We start from the raw sequence: 21,929 nt of genomic DNA, 5'->3' as shown, positions 1-21,929 counted from the left end.
TATCTCCATGGAAAAAATGGAATGAGAGCACTATCCTTAAAGTGGTTCCATTTTATTTTTCATAACACAAGACAGATGTACCCAAAATGATTAGAGTTGGTTTTAATTTTAAGACTGACATTCCTGGCAAGGAGGAGAGGGTTTTTTAACTAGAAAAGCAGTGAAGTTCAGAGTAAGACAGTGCCCGTTAAAACTGACAACAAAAAAAAACATACATAACCGTCCACACTGCACTTGTTTAACCACATTCTGGTCATACTATACGATCTGAACCAGTCTCACAAACCTGCTTTACTTTAAACACAGCGCACTTGTGCTTTGACAGGACATCTGGGAGCCACCTTCCCATCATCATCCTCTACTTTAGGGTCCCTGTTCTCCGGAGGGTAACTCCTCCCTCCTGGAGCACTCACCAGTAGGAAATTGTCCAGTTTTAGAAACATTGGCAGGGCAGCGGGTTGCTCTGCCTCCATGGTAGGACTGCACACTGACAAAGTTCAGTACATGTTCAGGGTGAAGCCTTTAAGGCAGAAGTGCTCAGTATTTTTTTTACATTGATGAAAACTTTAATGGCGCCGGTGAAGTCAGCAGAGAGCAGAACCTCTGTATGATCGGCCTTCAGAGCCCCTGTGGACAAGAAATACCATGTTAAGCATTAAAAGTATACAAGTGTTTTCCTATCCACTCAACACAAACCATATATCTATCAGTTTATGGTAATCCCTCTGATTAGTCTAAGCGTATCGAAACCGGCATGTACCTGAGGGAATGGTCTCGGAATCAGTGGAGTCCACGCTCTTACACTCTGCATCGGCCCCAGCCCCCGCTTTCTCTGCCCCCGCCTCCTGGGGGACGATCAGGTTAGGATGGGGGGCGAAAATGGCCGATGTCACTACTGCATTGTGGGCTGAAAGACGAGACTAGACTTAGCGGAGGGATACTACAACCAAACCAACCAGACATTCATGTTACCAACAGTAAAGACCTGAGCACCACAACAGTATCTAGGTACCTTTAATTCCCTCCCAGAAGTCATTGCGGTCTCGTCGTACGGAGGTAAACTTGCTCAGATCATGGTAGGTGCTCCAGATGTACACGTACTTGTCTTCTGAGCCACTCACAATGAACGAATAGTCATGGCTGGAAAATAAAGAACGTAGCAGTTCCTCACGATTTCTTGATCGGCAACATTGAACAACATGGCGGACTGAGGTGGAGTTGTTCTCACCTGAAGCTGGCTTTGATCTGACTACTGCTGTTGACATAACCCTTGTACTTCATGGACAGAGACAGGTCCCGCAGGTCATACAGGCGGATCCTGCAGTCATTGGAGGTTACCAGAATCTAATAACAAAATAAAGAGACTTATCTAACGGACAACTGTCACTAGCAACGTACCCTCAATTTTAAGTTAAGTGGTCAAGTAGGCTACTGTGGCTATTTGATCATAATGTAGGCCTACCAGAGTGGCTTACCGTCAAAAACAATAGAGAAAATGCATCCCATAACATTTTAACATGATAGCAGTTTATCATTCAGCCTACTGTAACAGCCTTTGTGTGGTGTTCAATGTAGGCCTGCATTCCATGAGACTTGTGAAAAAAAAAAATGCAGGGCTTGACAACCTGTTTATCCACTTGTCTGTCAGACAAGGAGGTGACTGAAATTGTGTTTGATGCAAGAAACCACTTTACAAAATAAAATGCATTATTATTATTCCCCAACCATTATTACAGAGAATCAGACAAATGATACTACCCACTGCCTATTGGCTACTTCGCTTATTCAAGCCTGTCTCAAAATACCCAATTAAGACCAAAAAAAGCCCTTTATCCGACTCACTTTTCAAGATGTCTAGAAATGTACTAGTTTTATGCTCTTATAGGAAGCAATCACATCCCCATTGCAATCACTCCCCCAAATTATCTATAAAATGGGCTAATAACTCACTAACTAGCAAAGGATTTGAACAAATGTGCATACGCGGCTACATGCAGCTCTTGCTTTGATCTCAGAACAAGCGCATCTACTCACGACCAGTCCAGTTCAAAGTGAATGGCACAGATCCATACAGTGCATTTGGAAAGTATTCAGACCCCTTGACTTTTTCCACATTTTGTTACGTTACAGCCTTATTCTTATTCAGCCTCCCCCTCATCAAGGGGCTCCCGAGTGACGCAGTGGTCTAAGGCACTGCACCTCAGCACTAGAGGAGTCACTACAGACCCTGGTTTGATTCCAGGCTTTATCGCAACCGCCCGTGATTGGGAGTTCCATAGGGCGGTGCACAATTGGCCCAGGGTCATCCGGGTTAGGGTTTGGCAGTCATTGTAAATTAGAATTGGTTCTTAACTGACTTGCCTAGTTAAGGTAAAAATATAACACACACCCCAATAATGACAACGTAAAAACAGGTGTATAGCCATTTTTAGACAAATTTACTTTGTCATTATGGGGTATTGTGTGTATATTGAGGATTTTTATTTATTTAATTGATTTTAGAATACAGCTGTAACATAACAAAATGTGGAAAAAGTGACGGGGTCTGAATACTTTCCAATTGTCTATTTGCATATAGGCCTCCTGCAGCTCTGATTACACAAACCGTTGCAGCATGACCAGAGTATGGGCTGAGTCGTGCGTGACCAGAGTATGGGCTGAGTCGTGCGTGACCAGAGTATGGGCTGAGTCGTGCGTGACCAGAGTATGGGCTGAGTCGTGCGTGACAATAAAATGGAATCCTACGCCGATGCATTCTGCCTACCTACAACTAAATCTCTTGCATAGTTAGTGTCGGTATGTTGCATTGAAAGTGGATAATAATGCGTTGACTTGATCACAATTCCCACAGTAAAGGGAAATGTTAATAGTGTTAACTAAGGGGGAAAACTAGAGAAAGTTGATTGAAGTTCAATCTTGTGTTTCTCTGCGTGGGCTGATATCTCTTCTGCGCGGCAGTCCCGGGGAGCTGCACGCCCACAAACGCGTGCAGCTTAGTGGGAACATTGGTCACTAGTAGGTAATCTCCAGAGAGGCATGTCTGGCAAGTTCATCAGAGCATGGCTATACCTTGTTCTCTCCAGGCAGAGGCTCGATGCCTGTGATTTTCCGTCCCACTCGGTTCCTGCCTCTGGTTGACCGTACATGGATCTGGGTGTGGTATTTAAGGCGCTGAAAAAAGAACCAACTTAGAAATGGTGTACCATTTCCTGTGTTCCTCATTTTCATAATTATGTTCAGCCATTGTAATGCTCAAAGAATCAAACATTTGCTGAAATAATGATTCTTCAAACTTGAGAAACAGTGTATAATTCTCCCTCCACCGTACCTCTGTGTCGTAGAATATGCAGCGGCCATCGTAGGTGCCAATGACGGCGTACTTCCCATTCTGGCAGAAGTTGGCAGCAGTGATGAGGCGTGTTTGTCCATCCACCTCATTCCACAGCGCCACCTTCTTGTCTGGGATGTTCCACAGACGCAGTTTTCCATCCAGAGAGCCACTCAGAAAGTACCTGTCATCCTAGGAGAAATAACAGATAATTAGTCTGGCTACCAGAGTCAGAACACAAATATAGCCAACTCACTCTGCACTTAAAAAGGGCCATACTTAAACCTAAACACGCACTAACAAAGGCACACAAGCTCACAGAGGCCCACTTACTCTGGGATGGAAAGCGATGGCTGTGACAAAGTCAATATGCTGAAAGCAACATAGACACTCTCTCCTGGATATGTGCCACAGTCGGACGGTCTTATCCATCGACGAGGAAAGCAGGAAGTAGTTCTGGAAACAAAGAACACAGGGAATATTAGGACACAGTGTACAGTCATTTGGGAGTGTTGTATTTCTTTAAAGGGGGAGGAGGAAAGGGATTTGGAGTATCACCTTTGACCAGGACAGGTCAAGCAGGTCAGCTGTATGACCCTTGTACTTGCAGAACGGGACTTGGCGGAAGGGGAGATTCTTGTCCTCAGGGTCTTCAGGAACACTGCTCATCTGGGAACAGAAGAAACTGAGGTCTGAAAGGTAACACCGGTTAAGTTACACCTTCTGGACAACTGGGTGTGATTGAGCTATTACTACCTCCTTTAGTAGTTTGAGTTAACACAAATAAACCATGCATCTGATTATATCACATATGGGTCCTAACCTTACTCACCCCACCGTCCGTGTCTGATTTGGAGGAACACAGGCTTTCCTGAGAGGGAGAGGGAGACACACGACCTGGTTGACAACATAAAGGGAGGAACCATGAGAAACCCACCAAACAAGCCTTACATTTTCCAAAGCTGTGGTAGAGAGAGAAACTAAACTACTCACGGTCTACCTACCTTCAGTGTTGTACTTTGCCCTCATGTTGTTGAAGTAGTCAAAGGAATTTTTCAGAACCCAGATTCGCACCACGTTGTCCTGGCCTGCTGTCGCCAACAGCCTCCCGCAGTGAGAGAACTTCATGGTCCACACTGCACCCTGAGGGAACCACGGAACAAGGGTTTGGTATAATATACATATACTCACGTTTTACATCTACATTCATGGTAACATATGCTTCAGTCACGGCAGTAGTCAATTGTTTAATGAAATGAAAGCACTGACACATTAACACACAATCTTACCATGTGCTCCCCGCTCAGGTCCTGGACCACCTTAACCTGATCAAAGTCAAAGGGACCCTTGAAGCTGTGGGCTGCCTTGAACTTGACAGGCCGGGTGTAGGGCATCCCCTCATCGTCACTGGACGACGGGTCATCCTGGTCGTTATGGAAAACTGAGACAACCACGCAGTGAGACTAAACAGGAGCAAAACTACTGACCAACTGATGAAGAGCAAATACAAAAATATGTCCATCATGAAAACAAGCAGGCATGTGATTGGGGTGGGGCTGTGGGGTTTGGCATACCTTCATCGCGGACACTCTTCACCTTGTTGACGGCTTTCTCCCCATACTCCTCAGCCAGATGCTTGGCCCTCTTCACAGACTTGCCCAGGAACTTCTTCAGCCGAGTGCTGGGGGAGTGAAGACAGAGGAGACAAAACTCCATGAACTTTATCACAGGCTCTGTCACAGCAGCAGAGAGGAAAGACTAACCACAGCAAGAGGCAGGGCACTGTTCCAAGTCTTACGTTTTCTGTTTCAGCTTCCCTCCGTCTGTGTCAGTCAGCGGAGCCTGGCCTCTGTCATCATCATCGGACTGTGCTGCGTCATTCCTGACAGGGAAAAAAGGAACAAACGGTGATATCCTCTTCTGTATTGCTGCATGCGAGTGCTACTCACTATATCCTTACCAAAGCAATCTGTTAGCACGGGGGAATGATTATATAGCTGTATGTTTTTTAACCATATACCAGGGATTGGTGTGAGCCCATGAGATATTAGAATAGTTTAAGTAACAGGAGCAGTTCTTACGTGATGTACTCCTTGGTCCTCCTCATGATGTGTAATGTGAGTGGGTTGATCCCTGTAGGAAGCTTCTCCTCTGCCTGGATCAGAGGGATCTCCTCCCCAGTGTCCAGATTCTTGATCATCACACTCGCCAGGATCTCCTATTACAGAGACAGCACACCCAATCAATGAATTGGAAACACACACTCAAAAAAGGTATGTGTAGACAGAAGCAAACCTGTACAAAAGGAGCTGAAGGCTGAATGAATGGAAGACACAGAGACGACGATATGTACCTCATCAGTCAGCTCTCTGCCAGAGTTGGAGCGTGGGCGCTGAGGACCTAGAGAGTCATCAATGGGACCGGATGCCTGCTCATCCTCATTCTCCTGTGGGAACACACACTAGGTGTTAACTAACAGGTATTCAAAATTGTTAAAGGCTGTTGAAAGAGGACAACATAGAACTAAAAGTAAATCCACACACTGGTATGCCGCTCTTAAAGTGTTTAATCAGAAAAGGACTGGGTCTCCGTCAGTACAAAGTGTTCACCAGGTGCAGAAGAATATATACAGTGCATTCAGACCACCTCCCTTTTCCCTCATTTTGTTACGTTACAGCCTTATTCTAAAATTGATTGTTTTTTCCCCCCTCAATCAATCTACACACAATACCCAATAATGACAAAGCAAAAACAGGTTTAGACATTTTTGCAAATGTATTAAAAATAAACTGAAATATCACATTTACATACAGTGGGGCAAAAAAGTATTTAGTCAGCCACCAATTGTGCAAGTGCTCCCACTTGAAAAGATGAGAGAGGCCTGTAATTTTCATCATAGGTACACTTAATCTATGACAGACAAAATGAGAAAAAAATCCAGAAAATCACATTGTAGGATTTTTAATGAATTTATTTGCAAATTATGGTGGAAAATAAGTATTCATCATAGGTACATGTGAAATGTACTGTACTTCTTGGGCAACAATTAGTGGACCTGTGTCCTGTGCCAATGGAACGCATGGGAAACAAATACCAACTGACCTGTGCTGTGACCACCTTGTCCCCGCTGGTGGCACTGGCCAAGTCCAGAGAGTGCTGCAGATCCTTGGTGATGCCTCTCACTGTGCTGCTGGGAGACACCAGGCCACACGGCTCCTCTGACTCCACTGCACACAAAGGTCAACACAGTAACCTTGTCTCCATTGTTAAACAATTCATTTTAATAGAAATTATAAGTAGAGGTGTGGGGACAGAAGTGAACATTTATGAGAGGTCAATGTATTTACGCTCTGTAGGAACATTTTTAATTGACATGCATATCAGCATTCAGTCGATTGACCTTATGCAATTGGGTGTGTGGAGAAACAAGTACAGCGTTATTTACCATCCAGTCCTGTGGGCCTCATACACTCCTGGGACTTCTTGCTGAGGGGTAGAGCAGGTCGGGATGGGGGAGGTGGTCGTGGAGGAGGAGCTCCGCTGGGAGGAGGGGGGCGTGAGGGAGGAGGCTTCTTGGTGCTGGCCACAATGTCAGGCTCTACAGTGAACTGCCGTGGGGGTTTAGAAGGCCCAGGGTCGGTGGAGTCACATAGCTTCTTGTCTGTGAGGGGGACCTGGTCTAGGATGTCTGCAGGTCTCTGCTCCCTGTCCTCTGCAGACACCCGGGGTAGGTCAGGGAGGTCCGGCGGGAGGTCTGGTTGGCTCTGGCCCTGACCCAGGGTGCTGGTGATGTCTGGGGGCTGGACATGCTCCTGTGACCCAACCGACGGGCCGGGGATGTCTGGGAGAACCATGGCACACGCTCCCTGCTGTTCCTGAGGCTGCTCTGATCTCTCAACCACAGGCTGAGGTTCCACAGCAGGATGCTCTGGTTCTACAGGGGCCTTATTCTCCTTCACCACTGACTCCGCCCTCATCTCAACATCCCTCTCTCCCATCAACAGAGCCTCCACCACAATTCCCTTCTGGCTCTCCTCAATGATGCTGTCGATGATCTAGGTGGAACAAGACATCACAGATGAAAACATCATCATCCAAAGGGAAGTTTTCATAACAGGATGTTCCTCTAATGAAGAGTTTGTTCTTGTATTCAGTCACAGTGAAAGAGGGGTGTGGAGAAGGATTAGACAGACAAATGTTGCTAGTTATGTATATTTTGATAACCATGATCACCGCTAGCCAGCTAGCTAACGTTATCCAAGTTGTATTGTGGTAGGCTTTGGCTCAGAAACACATTTCAAAAGGCAAATAATTAGTAGGAAAACCTTTTGTCATAATTGTGATGTCGCCAGATTGACTTTAGATGCTGTATAACTTTAGCCAGTTAATTAAGATTGAGGGGACCACTGTATTTTAGCTAGCTAACATTACCAAAGCTGGCCATTTTTGAAGCGCTTAGTCCCCTCCTGTACTCCCTGTTCACTCACGACTGCGTGGCCAAGCACGACTCCAACACCATCATTAAGTTTGCTGACGACACAATGGTGGTAGGCCTGATCATCGACAACGATGAGACAGCCTATAGGGATGAGGTCGGAGACCTGGCCGTGTAGTGCCAGGACAACAACCTCTCCCTCAACGTGATCAAGACAAAGGAGTTGACCGTGGGCTACAGGACTGTAGTGGAACGGGTTGAGCATTTCAAGTTCCTTGGTGTCCCCATCACCAACAAACTATCATGGTCCAAAACACACCAAGACAGTCATGAAGAGGGCACAACAAGACCTATTCCCCCTCAGGAGACTGAAAAGATTTGGCATGGGTCCCCAGATACTCAAGAGTTATACAGCAAAACCATTGAGAGGATCCTGACCATTTGCATCACCGCCTGCTAAGGCGACAGCTCGGCGTCTGACCGTAAGGCGCCACAGAGTGTAGTGCGAACGGCCCAGTACATCACTGTGGCCAAGTTTCCCACCATCGAGGACGTATATACCAGGCGGTGTCAGAAGGCCCCCCAGAAAATGTACAACTTTTTTTTTTAAGTCTCCAGTCACCCAAGTCTGATATACAGAAATACTGTTCTCTTTGCTACCGCACGGCAAGCGGTACCGGAGCGCCAAGTGTAGGTCCAAAAGGCTCCTTAAGCAGCTTCTACCCACAAGCCATAAGACTGCTGAACAATTAGTCAAATGGCAACCCAGACTATTTACATTGACACGCCCCCTCTGTTTTTACACAGCTGCTACTTGTTATTTATTATCTATGCATTGTCACTTTACCCCTACCTACATGTACAAATGACTGACTAACCTGTACCCCCGCACATTGACTCGGTACCGGTACCCCCTGTATATAGCCTCGTTAGTGTTTTGTGTTTTATTTTATTTTTTACTTTAGTTGATTTAGTAAATATTTTCTTAAGTCTATTTCTTGAACTGCATAGTTGGTTAAGGGCTTGTAATTAATAATTTCCCGGTAACATCTGGACCGGTTGTATTCAGCACATGTGACAAATAAAATGTGATATTTTATTTAGTAACAGTAAATGGCAACATAGCCAAATCTCTAAAGTACACTACCATTCAAAAAGTTGGGGGTCACTTAGGAAATTTCCTTTTTTGAAAGAAAATCATATTTTTTGTCCATTAAAATAACATCAAATTGATCAGAAATACAGTGTAGACATTGTTAGTGTTGTAAATGACTATTGTAGCTGGAAACTGCTGATTTTTTAAATGGAATATCTACATAGTTGTAAAGGCCCATTATTAGCCACCATCACTCTGGTGTTCCAATGGCACGTTGTGTTAGCTAATCCAAGTATATATAATTTTAAAAGGCTAATTGATCATTAAAATCCCTTTTGCAATTGTTAGCACACAACTGTTCTTCTGATTAAAGAAGCAATAAAACTGGCCTTCTTTAGATTAGTTGAGTATCTGGAGCGTCAGCACTTGTGGGTTCGATTACAGGCTCAAAATGGCCAGAAACAATTTACTTTATTCTGAAACTCGTCAGTCTATTCTTGTTCTGAGAAATGAAGGCTATTCCATGCAAGTCCTCAACTGGAAGCTTCATTAAATAGTCCCCCCAAAACACCAGTCTCAACATCAACAGTGAAGAGGTAAACTCCAGGATGCTGGCCTTCTAGGCAGAGTTCCTCTGTCCAGTGTCTGTGTACTATTGCCCATCTTAATCTTTTCTTTTCTTTTCATTGGCGAGTCTGAGATACAGATTTTTTCTTTGCAACTTTGTCTAGAAGGCCAGCATCCCAGAGTCACCTCTTCACTGTTGACTTTGAGACTGGTGTTTTGCGGGTACTATTTAATGAAGCTGCCAGTTGAGGACTTGTGAGGCATCGGTTTCTCAAACTAGACACTAATGTACTTGTCCTCTTGCTCAGTTGTGCACCGGGGCCTCCCATCCTATTCTGGTTAGAGCCAGTTTGCGCAGTATGTTGAAGGGAGTCAGTTCATTGGCAATTTCTTGCACGGAATAGCCTTCATTTCTCAGAACAAGAATAGACTGACGAGTTTCAGAAGAAAGGTCTTTGTTTATGGCCATTTTGAGCTTGTAATCGAACCCACAAATGCTGACGCTCCAGATACTCAACTAGTCTAAAGAAGGCCAGTTTTATTGCTTCAGTTTCAGCTGTGCTAACATAATTCCAAAAGGGTTATTTAATGATCAATTAGCCTTTAAAAATGATAAACTTGGATTGGACACAACGTGCCATTGGAACACAGGAGTGATGGTTGCTGATAACGGACCTCTGTACACTTATGTAGATATTCCATTAAAAATCAGCCGTTTCCAGCTACAATTGTCATTTACAACATTAACAATGTCTTTCTGATCAATTTGATATATTAAATGTACAAAAAACAAAGTGATTTTCTTTCAAAAACAAGGACATTTCTAAGTGACTTCAAACTTTTGAACAGTAGTGTACATTTGAGGACATAATATGGCAAAGTTGTTTTCTTTTAATGATTTGCCTACTTTAGCCATGTCATCATATTTCCATGCCACTAACTTAGTGTAATTTAGACAAAACCTTAACATTAGCATCCGAGGTGCAACCCATGTCTCGGGCACAAATAAATAATGGATGCAGCGATGGTGGTACTATGTAGCTCATGTCTGACTACAACAGTGTACTAACTAGCAGCAACAAACTCAAACCAACCCAGGACCATAGCAAAACATGTCACAGTTGGTTGCATAGTGTAACTGTGTCACCATTCTGAATCTAATCTGGAGCTAGTCAGTCAACATCTGTAAAACATAAAATTAGCTTCCAAACAAGATTAAGTTATTTCTAGAACTAGGTTTATAACTGATGGATGATGACAATCGTTAACCCTGCTTTTCTGTTCAACAAAGTGCACAGTTGGGTGCCAGACTGATTCCCTGGTCATAAATGGATGCAAGCAGCTACCAGAAGAAGCATAGGTACCATAACATGTCCAGCAAAGGGATAGCAATGGTTTAGTGACCTCCAAAAATAATCTTGTTCACTTGCTATTTTCACAGGTTGTCAGGCAAGACCTCCGAATAAAAATGTGTCATTTGACACAAGTACCCTTGTGACACCTCTGTTGTTGCCAGTCTTCCATGACCAATGAAAAGGCCCCGCCATAATGAGGTCTCTGATAGTGACCCGAATTGCTGCCCTAATGTACAACGACAGGTAATATGTTTTGTGAAAAGTTGCATATAGGCCTCCCGGGTGGCGCAGTGGTTAAGGGCGCTGTACTGCAGCGCCAGCTGTGCCATCAGAGTCCCTGGGTTCGCGCCCAGGCTCTGTCGTAACCGGCCGCGACCGGGAGGTCCGTGGGGCGACGCACAATTGGCCTAGCGTCGCCTGGGTTAGGGAGGGCTTGGTCGGTAGGGGTGTCCTTGTCTCATCGCGCACCAGTGACTCCTGTGGCGGGCTGGGCGCAGTGTGCGCTAGCCAAGGTGGCCAGGTGCACGGTGTTTCCTCCGGCGCATTGGTGCGACTGGCTCCCGGGTTGGATGCGCACTGTGTTAAGAAGCAGTGCGGCTTGGTTGGGTTGTGTATCGGAGGACGCATGACTTTCAACCTTCGTCTCTGCCGAGCCGTACGGGAGTTGTAGCGATGAGACAAGATAGTAGCTACTACAACAATTGGATACCACGAAATTGGGGAGAAAAAGGGGTAAAAATGCAAAAAAAAAGAAAAAAAAAGAAGTTGCATATAAAAAAATCCCTCCCAGGACTGTTGCAGTTGTTAGAGAGAGATCCAGTTTACATCCAAATATGCAGCATATCGATGATGACTTCCGGGTTGGAGCGAGCGGTCGCATTCGCACTTCGGCTCGCAGGTAGTATAACTTTTCATTACATTTCACTATAGCACAATTTGTCTAATCTTAGCAATTTCTCCTTAGCTAGCTACATAGCCGTCTTTGTATCAAAGATAATTGCGTAATCATCGTATTTCGTCGTCCTAACGTAATCTACACTGCTAACGTTAGCCAGCTAGCTAACGTCCACCGTCTACCAGTTGTCTTTGCTGTCTTCGTATCCAAGATAATTGTGTAGTTTAGAGCGTGTAGTCTTAGAGTGATTATCTTAATTTACCGAGGTTAGCTAGCCAGCTATTTGTCGTCCTTAACGTAGGAGATACTGCTAGCTAGCCAACAGCTAGCCAACGTCTGCCGAATAGAACTTCCTCACTCAACAACCCGGTCGCATTCCGCTTCGCTCCACAGGTAGTATCACATTTTCATTTAATTTCATTACAGTACAACGGTTTGATTTGTTTGATCGTAGCTAGCTACATAGCTAGCTACATAGCCGTCTTTGTATCAAAGAGAATTGTGTAGTCTAGAGCGGTTTTCTAGGTTAGCTAGCCAGCTATTGTCGTTCTTTTAACGCAACGTAACGTAATCAACACTGCTAGCTAGCCAGCTAGCCCCCGAATAGCAGCACTGTGGAAACTATCACACTCAACGGAACGACTTGATTAGTGTAGTGTCAACAACGCAGCCACTGCCAGCTAGCCTACAAAGTCAACAACGCAGCCACTGCCAGCTAGCCTACTTCAGCAGTACTGTATCATTTTAATCATTTTAGTCAATAAGATTCTTGCTACGTAAGCTTAACTTTCTGAACATTCGAGACGTGTAGTCCACTTGTCACTCCAATCTCCTTTGCATTAGCGTAGCCTCTTCTGTAGCCTGTCAACTATGTGTCTGTCTATCCCTGTTCTCTCCTCTCTGCACAGACCATACAAACGCTCCACACCGCGTGGCCGCGGCCACCCTAATCTGGTGGTCCCAGCGCGCACGACCCACGTGGAGTTCCAGGTCTCCGGTAGCCTCTGGAACTGCGGCCAACAAGGCAGAGTTCATCTCAGCCTATGCCTCCCTCCAGTCCCTCGACTTCTTGGCACTGACGGAAACATGGATCACCACAGATAACACTGCTACTCCTACTGCTCTCTCTTCGTCCGCCCACGTGTTCTCGCACACCCCGAGAGCTTCTGGTCAGCGGGGTGGTGGCACCGGGATCCTCATCTCTCCCAAGTGGTCATTCTCTCTTTCTCCCCTTACCCATCTGTCTATCGCCTCCTTTGAATTCCATGCTGTCACAGTTACCAGCCCTTTCAAGCTTAACATCCTTATCATTTATCGCCCTCCAGGTTCCTCGGAGAGTTCATCAATGAGCTTGATGCCTTGATAAGCTCCTTTCCTGAGGACGGCTCACCTCTCACAGTGCTGGGCGACTTTAACCTCCCCACGTCTACCTTTGACTCATTCCTCTCTGCCTCCTTCTTTCCACTCCTCTCCTCTTTGACCTCACCCTCTCACCTTCCCCCTACTCACAAGGCAGGCAATACGCTCGACCTCATCTTTACTAGATGCTGTTCTTCCACTAACCTCATTGCAACTCCCCTCCAAGTCTCCGACCACTACCTTGTATCCTTTTCCCTCTCGCTCTCATCCAACACTTCCCACACTGCCCCTACTCGGATGGTATCGCGCCGTCCCAACCTTCGCTCTCTCTCCCCCGCTACTCTCTCCTCTTCCATCCTATCATCTCTTCCCTCTGCTCAAACCTTCTCCAACCTATCTCCTGATTCTGCCTCCTCAACCCTCCTCTCCTCCCTTTCTGCATCTGTAAAATTAAAATAAAAAATGTCATTACTCCACAATACTAACCTAAATGAGAGAGTGAAATGAAGGAATCCTGTTTTGGAGTATTTTTATTCTATACAGGATTCCTTCATTTCACTTTAGTGCCTTGTTTACAAAAAGGCACTAAAGTAACACCGCAAAAAAATTGGCAAAGCAGTATTTTTGGGGGTCCTGAATACAAAGTGTTATTTTTGGGGCAAATCCAATCCAGCACATTATGGAGTACCACTCTCCATATTTTCAGTTTATGGGTATGCTTGTAATCATTAAGACTGGGGAGTTTTCAGGATACAAAAAAATAAACGAAATGGAGCTAAACACTGATCAACAACCAATTTGAATGTGGAATAAGTCAAGGGTCATGAATACTTTCTGAAGACACCGTATGTGTTCAGATGCAGGAGAGACCTGGCACTCAACACCTCCACAATGAGGTGATTACTAATAATAAAGTACAGCACAAACGTCCAGTAATAGCAACACCCTTTTCTTTCCATGTATCACTGATGAACTCTGCCTATTTCTACTGATGGACTGGAGAGGCTTTTGCCAAACGGCAGACTCAGTCATTTGATGAGGAGACCATAGTTGGGTAGGTTTTATCTGACCTGTTCAAATTTCCACATAGTACCTGTTTGTATGTCAGATATTACCTATCCTAACTGCCATTGGTAATAGTCACTGTTCTATGTGTGTATGTGTTCACAGAAACATGTATGGAGCCAGCACATGGAGACGTGATGTTTCAGACTAAGAGACAAGCTTGATACTGATGTTTCTGAATGGAGAGAGACCTGGCACTCGGCGTTAAAATGTGCCAAGGTAGCCCCCATTAACACCAAAAGGCACAGTATCTGTATCAGCTGGGAATGAGAATGAAAGATATACATTGTTATATTAGCAGAGCACTGCTTCTATGGTATTATGTTTATTCTACATGGACCTGTTATTACATTTGAAAGTTATCAAAACACTTAGTTTAGAATATCTACATAAATTCAGCAATTGCATTCTTCTCACATTACTCTGTAGGCTACTGACCTATTCAAAGCTTCCTCCAGCATCTCACTATACATCTGCATGTATTTATTGAACTCAGTCTGCAGGATATGTTTGATGTGATTGAGTGGGGGGGAAACGGTTGCAGGCAAGGTTCTGACCAATTGGTGTCAAGAAACCCCCACATCAAACCACACCCCCAAACCAACTCACATTTGGCTTCTGCCAGGATTTCTTGAGGAGCAAGCCAAAAGGGTGCAGGTTTTTTATTGAACCTTTAACTAGGCAAGATAGTTAAGAACAAATTCTTAATTAAAACGCCGTTCTACACCGGCCAAAAACGAACGACTCTGGGCCAATTGTGCACAACCCCATGGAACTCCCAATCACAGCCGGTTGCGATACAGCCTGGATTTGAACCAGGGTGTCTGTAGTGACGCCTCAAGCACTGAGATGCAGTGCCTTACACCGCTGCGCCACTCGGGACCCCCCAGTTCCCCTGTAATGACCTAGACCACTTAGTGGTGTAATACACCCCTCACTGGCAGTGACTCCATAGAACAGTGAGACTAGCTACATTTACATAAATCCCAGGACTCAGCCACCATAAAAAAATAAACATTTAGACATGAACAACATTTACATTTACATTTAAGTCATTTAGCAGACGCTCTTATCCAGAGCGACTTACAAATTGGTGCTTTCACCTTATGACATCCACGTATTCAGTGACTTTTTAAAAAAATCACAGGGAATAAAACAAAACTTTGCTTCCTAATGACATTCACAATGCCCCATCTGAGTAGGGAATCATGAGTGTTGGCATAGATTTGAAGATGAGGAAATACCTGGATGGGGTCATCTTGGCGTGCCTCAAGTGTGGCCAGCCCAACAGCCACGTCCTCTGGTGGGCTCTCTACCACCCCCTGCAGGAACTCAAAACAAAGGCACAAAAACAAAAGTCAAACAACCTCATACAGTGCATCCAAGCACCTTTAAATGCTGGGATGTGCTTATGTTTTGTAATAAGTAGTAAGTGAGATGACAGTGTCCTGAATAGAGTATTTAAAACAACTTCACTGGCAACTCAGGACATGCAATAGCAAACTGCTTATTGCAAACAATCCCACTTAAAGTTGTGTTTTGGGTTAACTTTAACCTCAATAAAGCACTTAAAAGCCATCCTCTAGCTAGCTCATTTGAAAGTAGTTAACAGCAGATATGCCTTTTAAGTAATGATTTAACTAAAACCAGCACTCTGGGTTAGTCTTTGATATGCCGCTCCAAAGTTAAACTTCACTCTTTAAAAAGGAGATGGCTGTTACAAACAAATGTTCAAAACTGTAAAATGCTAGTAAGAAGAAGACATACCAGAGGTGTGGGAAGAACAAACTGTGTCGGTGTCCTAAGCAATAAAAAAGACGGTAAAAGTGTGTTAGTCACAAGACTAGTCCTGATATGGTTGTGTGTCAAAGAGACACAAGTCAGACTTCTCTCTCCCATACACATTGTTCACCGTGAAAACACAATTCCTGTTGGTAGACTTGGGGAATTGATCTCCCCACAACATTTGAATAATTAAAAATATGGGAGTAGAGTAAACAAGACAAAATCATCAGTTATTGTTTTCAAATAATGAGAACTAATGTTTTTGTTCCTCTATTAGCTACAGAAGAAACACTGAATGTATGAACAAAACAATGTTCTCTCTTGCTAACATCTGGTGCAACTCAATGGCCAGCATCATCTACGTCATATCTGAGAACGTTTCAATACCAATCACAGCATATAAAAACACACCATAGTTCTTTAAAAATAGCTGTAAGTAGAAAGGTCACTTACAATTTAGGCGGTGGAGTAAAATTTACGTCTTCAGCAGCATCGTAGAATTCCTCTGTGTCACTATCTGACGCCATTTAGCTAGCTAACGTGAACTAGATATCGTAGAGGCCCTGCATGCATCTAAACTAAGGGAAATCGCTGCAATATTTATATTTATGTGTTCGGTTCGAAGTGAAGAAGACTTCCAATTTATGCAGCAAATAAAAAGGTCATAGACTGAAAACTCACTTCGCTAGGATACACCCAGATGTTGCTAGCTACTAAGTTGCTAATGCATTTGAGAGGCCACTCACCTGGGTGTACTAGCTACTCCTAACTGGCTGCTAACGTAACCAGCTAGTTAACGAAGTTACTTAGCGCTAGTTTTTACCTAGATAACTGCCAAGTTTCTTGAATCAATTCATAAATACATACTCCGAACTAAATGTCTAACGGATAAAACGCCTGCCCATTAGCGTCTTCCTCAACAACAACAACAGAAAAGGGCTGCAGCAAGGCCAAATGTAGCTTGTGTAGTCACAAATAAGGAAGAACACCCCAAAAGATTAATAACGCATACGGAAATCTCGCGATAACTTATCTAAGCCCACTCCTCTCTTATCCTCCCCTCATATTGATGTAAATGAGAATTTGTTCTCAACTGGCCTACCTGGTTAAATAAAGGTTAAATTAAAAAAATGTAAAAATACAAATATCCTCATGGTCCTTATGTGTACAGTCCATGGCATGCGTCTCTGATGGCTTCACAGTCAGAGCACCATTGTAGCAAACCGTGAAACACCCATTGTGGAACTCGAAACTGGGTATATATAAACACTGCTCCAATAGGGTTAACTCACTTAAGCTTTTCTTGTCTATGTTTCATGTTTTTTCATGTTTTGTGTGAACCCCATGAAGAATAACTGCTACTTTTGCAACAGCTAATGGGGATCCTAATAAAACACCAAAAACACCACTTTCGGGGGATTGTATTGAGCCCAAGCAAGGGTCATCATTACACTATTACTGAAAAAAAAGTATAACACACATGAATCCTTCATTAACAGCCCTGAAAGAAGTAGACTATTGACCAAATCAGGTTCCCTCTTTGTTTATATATGAAGGAGAGACAGGGACCATGCGCATATGAGAGGAGGAGAAGAGAGGAGTGGGCTTGGAAGTGGGCTCAGATAAGTTATTGTTGCAAAAGCAGTAGTTATTCTTCCTGGGGTTCACACAAAACATGAACCATGACATAATACAGAACATTAATAGACAAGAACAGCTCAAGTGGTTTAACCCTTTTGGACCAGTGTTTAGCAATAGATACCTAGTTTCGAGTTCCACAATGGGTGTTTCACTGTTTGCTACAATGGTGTCCGACTGTGAAGCCATCAAAGAGGCATGCCATGTACTGTACACATAAGAGACTTGGTATAGTGAAGTGTGGGAATTCACTCTCTGAATAGAGGGAATAGTGTAACAACCCTTGCATAGCAAGGCTCATCACAATCACCCCAAACTTATTGAAACAGTGGTTAGTAGTCATTTGCTTGGGGAGCAAACATAGTCTTCAGGTCTGAAGGAAAGAGTGTGGTTCAGCGAACCAATTCAATTGCAGGGGTTCAGACCAGACTCAGAAATAAAACACACTTAATCTGGTTAAAAACAATTCCAAAAAATTTGCTATCAATAAAATTGATTTATAAATAAAACCAACAAGATCGATATTTACAGAACTCTTCTTTCTTCTATGAGGTTTCACAACTCCAGTAAATGGCATATTCTACCACCAGCTGGACCACGTCTACTTTGTTTGGTATTTAAGTTTTGCGACTATGAAAAATATTGCCGTATGATCCTACCATTTACCAGCGTGGCTACGTCACGGTCCTTGCAAACGACCATTGGATAGGTTGGAGGCGGACCTTAGTGAGATCTATGGGTAGAGTGGATTTGAGGGTTTAAGAAGAAAACAAGGACGTATCAGGTAGGAATTTCGCTATTTAAAAGTTTATAGAATGTATTTTAAATTCTCCTTTTATATGTAAAATGTTGAATATAACATAAAACGCAACCCAACGTTTTCAATTACGGGTAACTAGCTAAAGAAGTAGCTAGCTAGCTAAGTAGCTTAAGATGTAGCTTCAGCTGGCTAACTAACTTCACGGGTAGCCATGCTGTGTGGTTTGTCCTTCCTACAAATGCTCTCGCCCGGCGAAGTTGGTATACATTGACACTGCTTAATGGGTTTAAGCACACTATGATAGCTAACTAGCTAGCTAGATAAATATGCGTTCCACCTTTATTTCTAATTGTTGCCTTAGCTTTTCACTTAGGTGATCATGAATGTTTGGAATAAAGATGAGTTGTAACTAACTATCCAGCCTGTAGTTACAGCTAGCTAGCTATCCAGCCTGTAGTTACAACTAGCTAACGTTAGCTATCTAACTTTCAGACTTTCTGAACAGTGGTGGTCATACTAGGTAGCTAGCTAGACAGCTAGCAAGCTAGTGAAAGTTTTAGAAGTTTCCAATAAACATGTGTAGTCATGTCCTCCATGCAGGGCTACGCTGGGGTTAACTCGTTGTTAAACTTAAAGCTAGCTAACAGTTTACTGTACAGCAGCAAGTTAACTGTTATCTATTTGATATTTTGGTTAGCTAGTATGAACGCCAGGAAAGTGAGGCATGGATAATTATTAATAATAATTTACCTTGTTACCACGATATCGGCGTGAAAGATTTAGAATATTCAATTGAATTGAGTGCGTCGACTGGGCGCTGTCATTTTTTCTAGTTTCAAATGTCATTCTTGCTGCTCTTTATCATCTATGTTAATGTAATGACTGACATTAGCTAATGATTTAATGACCTTTAACCATGTGAAATTTGACCGACTCAATTGCTCGACAATTTGTGCATCACCTGTCAGAAGGCCTTCTCGTGTAAATAATTTGTTTGTAATATAGGGTCGGTATAAGTGCACTCAGAAGGTGGATGTGTTTATTGGAGGAGCTGGTGTCATGAGGATTGCCATACGAGACAACATCCAAACCGCTAACTGAGTTAGTTACCTGCCCCAATGGAGCATGCACGTATTTGCTTTCAAAATCAGTATATCATTATGGAAGCAGCAGACCATCACATGAGCCCCGTCACCCATCACTTGAGCCCTTTTTAGTGTAATGCCAATTGTTCTTTTGATACATGTTTGTCAGATGTGGCAACTACATAGCATGTACAGTAGGCTACACAGTATACATCAAAACCTCTGTGTAGGCTAAAGGCTAGCCAGACCTAGTGGACTAAACTCCACGGTGAAGGAAGTTTATGATGAACTTCACCAACAGAGTGGAGCAGAGACCAGGCTTTGTGGAATTGAGCTCCGGCCACATCGATTCAGCCATGGTCAATACTTAAAGGTAAAATGGTAGGCGTTTCATGATTTACATGTGTCCTCTGTAGTTGCTGGACTTTCTTTGCTGAAATCATACTTTTTCAATAAACGTGAATCAAATACAACCACCAACCTTTTGCTCGTTTCTGTCTCTCAAAGATGACAACTCAGAGCAAATGCGCATGTGTCAATTGAATCTCAAAGTATGAATTTCAGCAAACAAAGTCATGCAAGTACAGATGACAAACATAGACATAGTGTAGGCGTTTCCTGATTGAAAGTTTTGACCTTGGGTGAATCAATGTAGTCGGAGCTAGATCCCACAAAGCCTGGTCTCTGTTTCACTCTGTTGGTGCAGTCATCATAAACGTCCTTCTCCATGGAGTGGCGTTTAGTCTGCTAAGCCAGACTTAGTTTTTCTCAATGTTGGCCATGTTTTATGTGTTTTTGTGTTCTTTGTCCTGAGTGTGACTGGAGAAAGTAGTCTACACATTGTTCACAGTCAAACAAAGGGACCTTTGCCGCTTACCTGCAAAAATAACAAGTAACGTGCCATGTCCAAGATGGCCACTGATTGGCTTTGTGTTTTGGCCTCTCTGGATGGAGGATCATGGTTGAACCTTGTTTGTCCCGTCTAGGCCTAGTAGTTTAGTTCTTCAAGGTTGCCCTCTCCTGGCTTAGCCTGACCTACAATCATGTCCTCAGGTGGAAACTTTCAAGGTCAGGAGGCATTTCATTAAAACTAAATGCATGCTCTTCAACCGATTGCTGCCTGCACCTGCCCGCCTGTCCAACATCACTACTCTGGACGGTTCTGACTTAGAATATGTGGACAACTACAAATACCTAGGTGTCTGGTTAGACTGTAAACTCTCCTTCCAGACTCACATCAAACATCTCCAATCCAAAGTTAAATCTAGAATTGGCTTCCTATTTTGCAATAAAGCCTCCTTCACTCATGCTGCCAAACATACCCTTGTAAAACTGACCATCCTACTGATCCTCGACTTCGGAGACGTCATTTACAAAATAGCCTCCAATACCCTACTCAATAAATTGGATGCAGTCTATCACAGTGCCATCCGTTTTGTCACCCAAGCCTCATATACTACCCACCACTGCGACCTGTACGCTCTCGTTGGCTGGCCCTCGCTTCATACACGTCGCCAAACCCACTGGCTCCATGTCATCTACAAGACCCTTCTAGGTAAAGTCCCCCCTTATATCACCTCGCTGGTCACCATAGCAGCACCCACCTGTAGCACGCGCTCCAGCAGGTATATTTCTCTGGTCACCCCCAAAACCAATTCTTACTTTGGCCGCCTCCTTCCAGTTCTCTGCTGCCAATGACTGGAACGAACTGCAAACATCTCTGAAACTGGAAACACTTATCCCCCTCACTAGCTTTAAGCACCAGCTGTCAGAGCAGCTCAAAGATTACTGCACCTGTACATAGCCCATCTATAATTTAGCCCAAACAACTACCTCTCCCCCTACTGTATTTATTTATTTATTTTGCTCCTTTGCACCCCCATTATTTCTCTCTACTTTGCACATTCTTCCACTGCAAATCTACCATTCCAGTGTTTATTTAAAAAAAAAAGTTTACTTGCTATATTGTATTTACTTTGCCACCATGGCCTTTTTTGCCTTTACCTCCCTTATCTCACCTCATTTGCTCACATTGTATATAGACTTGTTTTTCTACTGTATTTTTGACTGTATGTTTGTTTTACTCCATGTGTAACTCTGTGTTGTTGTACCTGTCGAACTGCTTTGCTTTATCTTGGCCAGGTCGTAATTGTTAAATAAAGGTTCAATAAAAATAAATTAAATAAAATGTTGTTTAGCAAGAGACTAGAGTTAATTTCAATCTTCATAGAGTTTTTTTTATTTAGGCAAATTAGGCTAGGCACCCGTCGTGGACTGGTCTTTTCCAACCAATTGCATTTCAGCTTGACTAGACTAAAGTCATGTCCCAGCCTCTGTTGCACTGCGTGTATGACAACTCCAACTACTTTGATATGCATCTGAATGGTGACTAGTAGGAAGAGATTTCTGTCACTACTTTAAGTCATTAGGATATGCAATGTAGCTACATAATTGTACAATTTTAATGCCACTATGCACACCTAAAATTAGCTCGGATGGTGTGGGAGCCACAGGTGTTGTCACCTTTTATTATAGGTAGCAGACTAACTGCTATATTATCT

General features: G+C 43.5%; 2 protein-coding genes across 6 annotated transcripts in view; one reads left to right on the top strand and one right to left on the bottom strand.

Annotated features, from left to right (window-relative positions):
• Positions 1-31: 31 nt before the first annotated feature.
• Positions 32-16,863, bottom strand: LOC115101363 (WD repeat-containing protein 44-like). 2 transcript variants are annotated; one of them, XM_029620778.2, is made up of 20 exons: positions 16,339-16,863; positions 15,868-15,901; positions 15,345-15,431; positions 6,774-7,383; positions 6,431-6,555; positions 5,682-5,774; positions 5,410-5,546; positions 5,127-5,210; positions 4,903-5,009; positions 4,618-4,769; positions 4,333-4,471; positions 4,152-4,225; positions 3,887-3,997; positions 3,662-3,784; positions 3,329-3,520; positions 3,070-3,171; positions 1,229-1,344; positions 1,013-1,140; positions 761-907; positions 32-627 (listed from the first exon to the last, which is right to left on the bottom strand). In XM_029620778.2, the coding sequence occupies exons 1-20, from the start codon at positions 16,410-16,412 to the stop codon at positions 509-511; spliced, it is 2,754 nt and encodes a 917-aa protein (XP_029476638.1). In that variant the 5' UTR covers positions 16,413-16,863; the 3' UTR covers positions 32-508. The 2 variants fall into 2 exon arrangements, with proteins under 2 accessions (XP_029476638.1, XP_029476639.1); XM_029620779.2 differs by having other exon boundaries at positions 4,161-4,225; positions 16,339-16,862.
• A 1,336-nt stretch (positions 16,864-18,199) lies between these two features.
• LOC115101365 (kelch-like protein 13) overlaps positions 18,200-21,929 on the top strand; it is a 68,999-nt gene continuing 65,269 nt past the window's right edge. For all 4 annotated transcript variants that reach the window (XM_029620787.2, XM_029620784.2, XM_029620786.2 and 1 more), the window contains exon 1: positions 18,200-18,307. The gene's annotated coding sequence lies outside the window, so the exon portion shown is untranslated. The remainder of the gene's footprint in view (positions 18,308-21,929) is intronic.

This window comes from Oncorhynchus nerka, linkage group LG19 (assembly GCF_034236695.1).
Source record: "Oncorhynchus nerka isolate Pitt River linkage group LG19, Oner_Uvic_2.0, whole genome shotgun sequence".
Taxonomy (NCBI): Eukaryota; Metazoa; Chordata; class Actinopteri; order Salmoniformes; family Salmonidae; genus Oncorhynchus; species Oncorhynchus nerka.
This window is presented reverse-complemented; position numbering and strand designations above follow the sequence as displayed.

Excerpts from the sequence above, each read along its gene's own strand:
- LOC115101363 (XM_029620778.2), bottom strand. The coding sequence starts at position 16,412 with ATGGCGTCAGATAGTGACACAGAGGAATTCTACGATGCTGCTGAAGAC. Across the intron at positions 5,547-5,681 it reads GCAGAGAGCTGACTGATGAG|GAGATCCTGGCGAGTGTGAT; the intron begins GTACATATCGTC and ends TCTCTGTAATAG. Across the intron at positions 4,472-4,617 it reads ACCTGAGCGGGGAGCACATG|GGTGCAGTGTGGACCATGAA; the intron begins GTAAGATTGTGT and ends TGGTTCCCTCAG.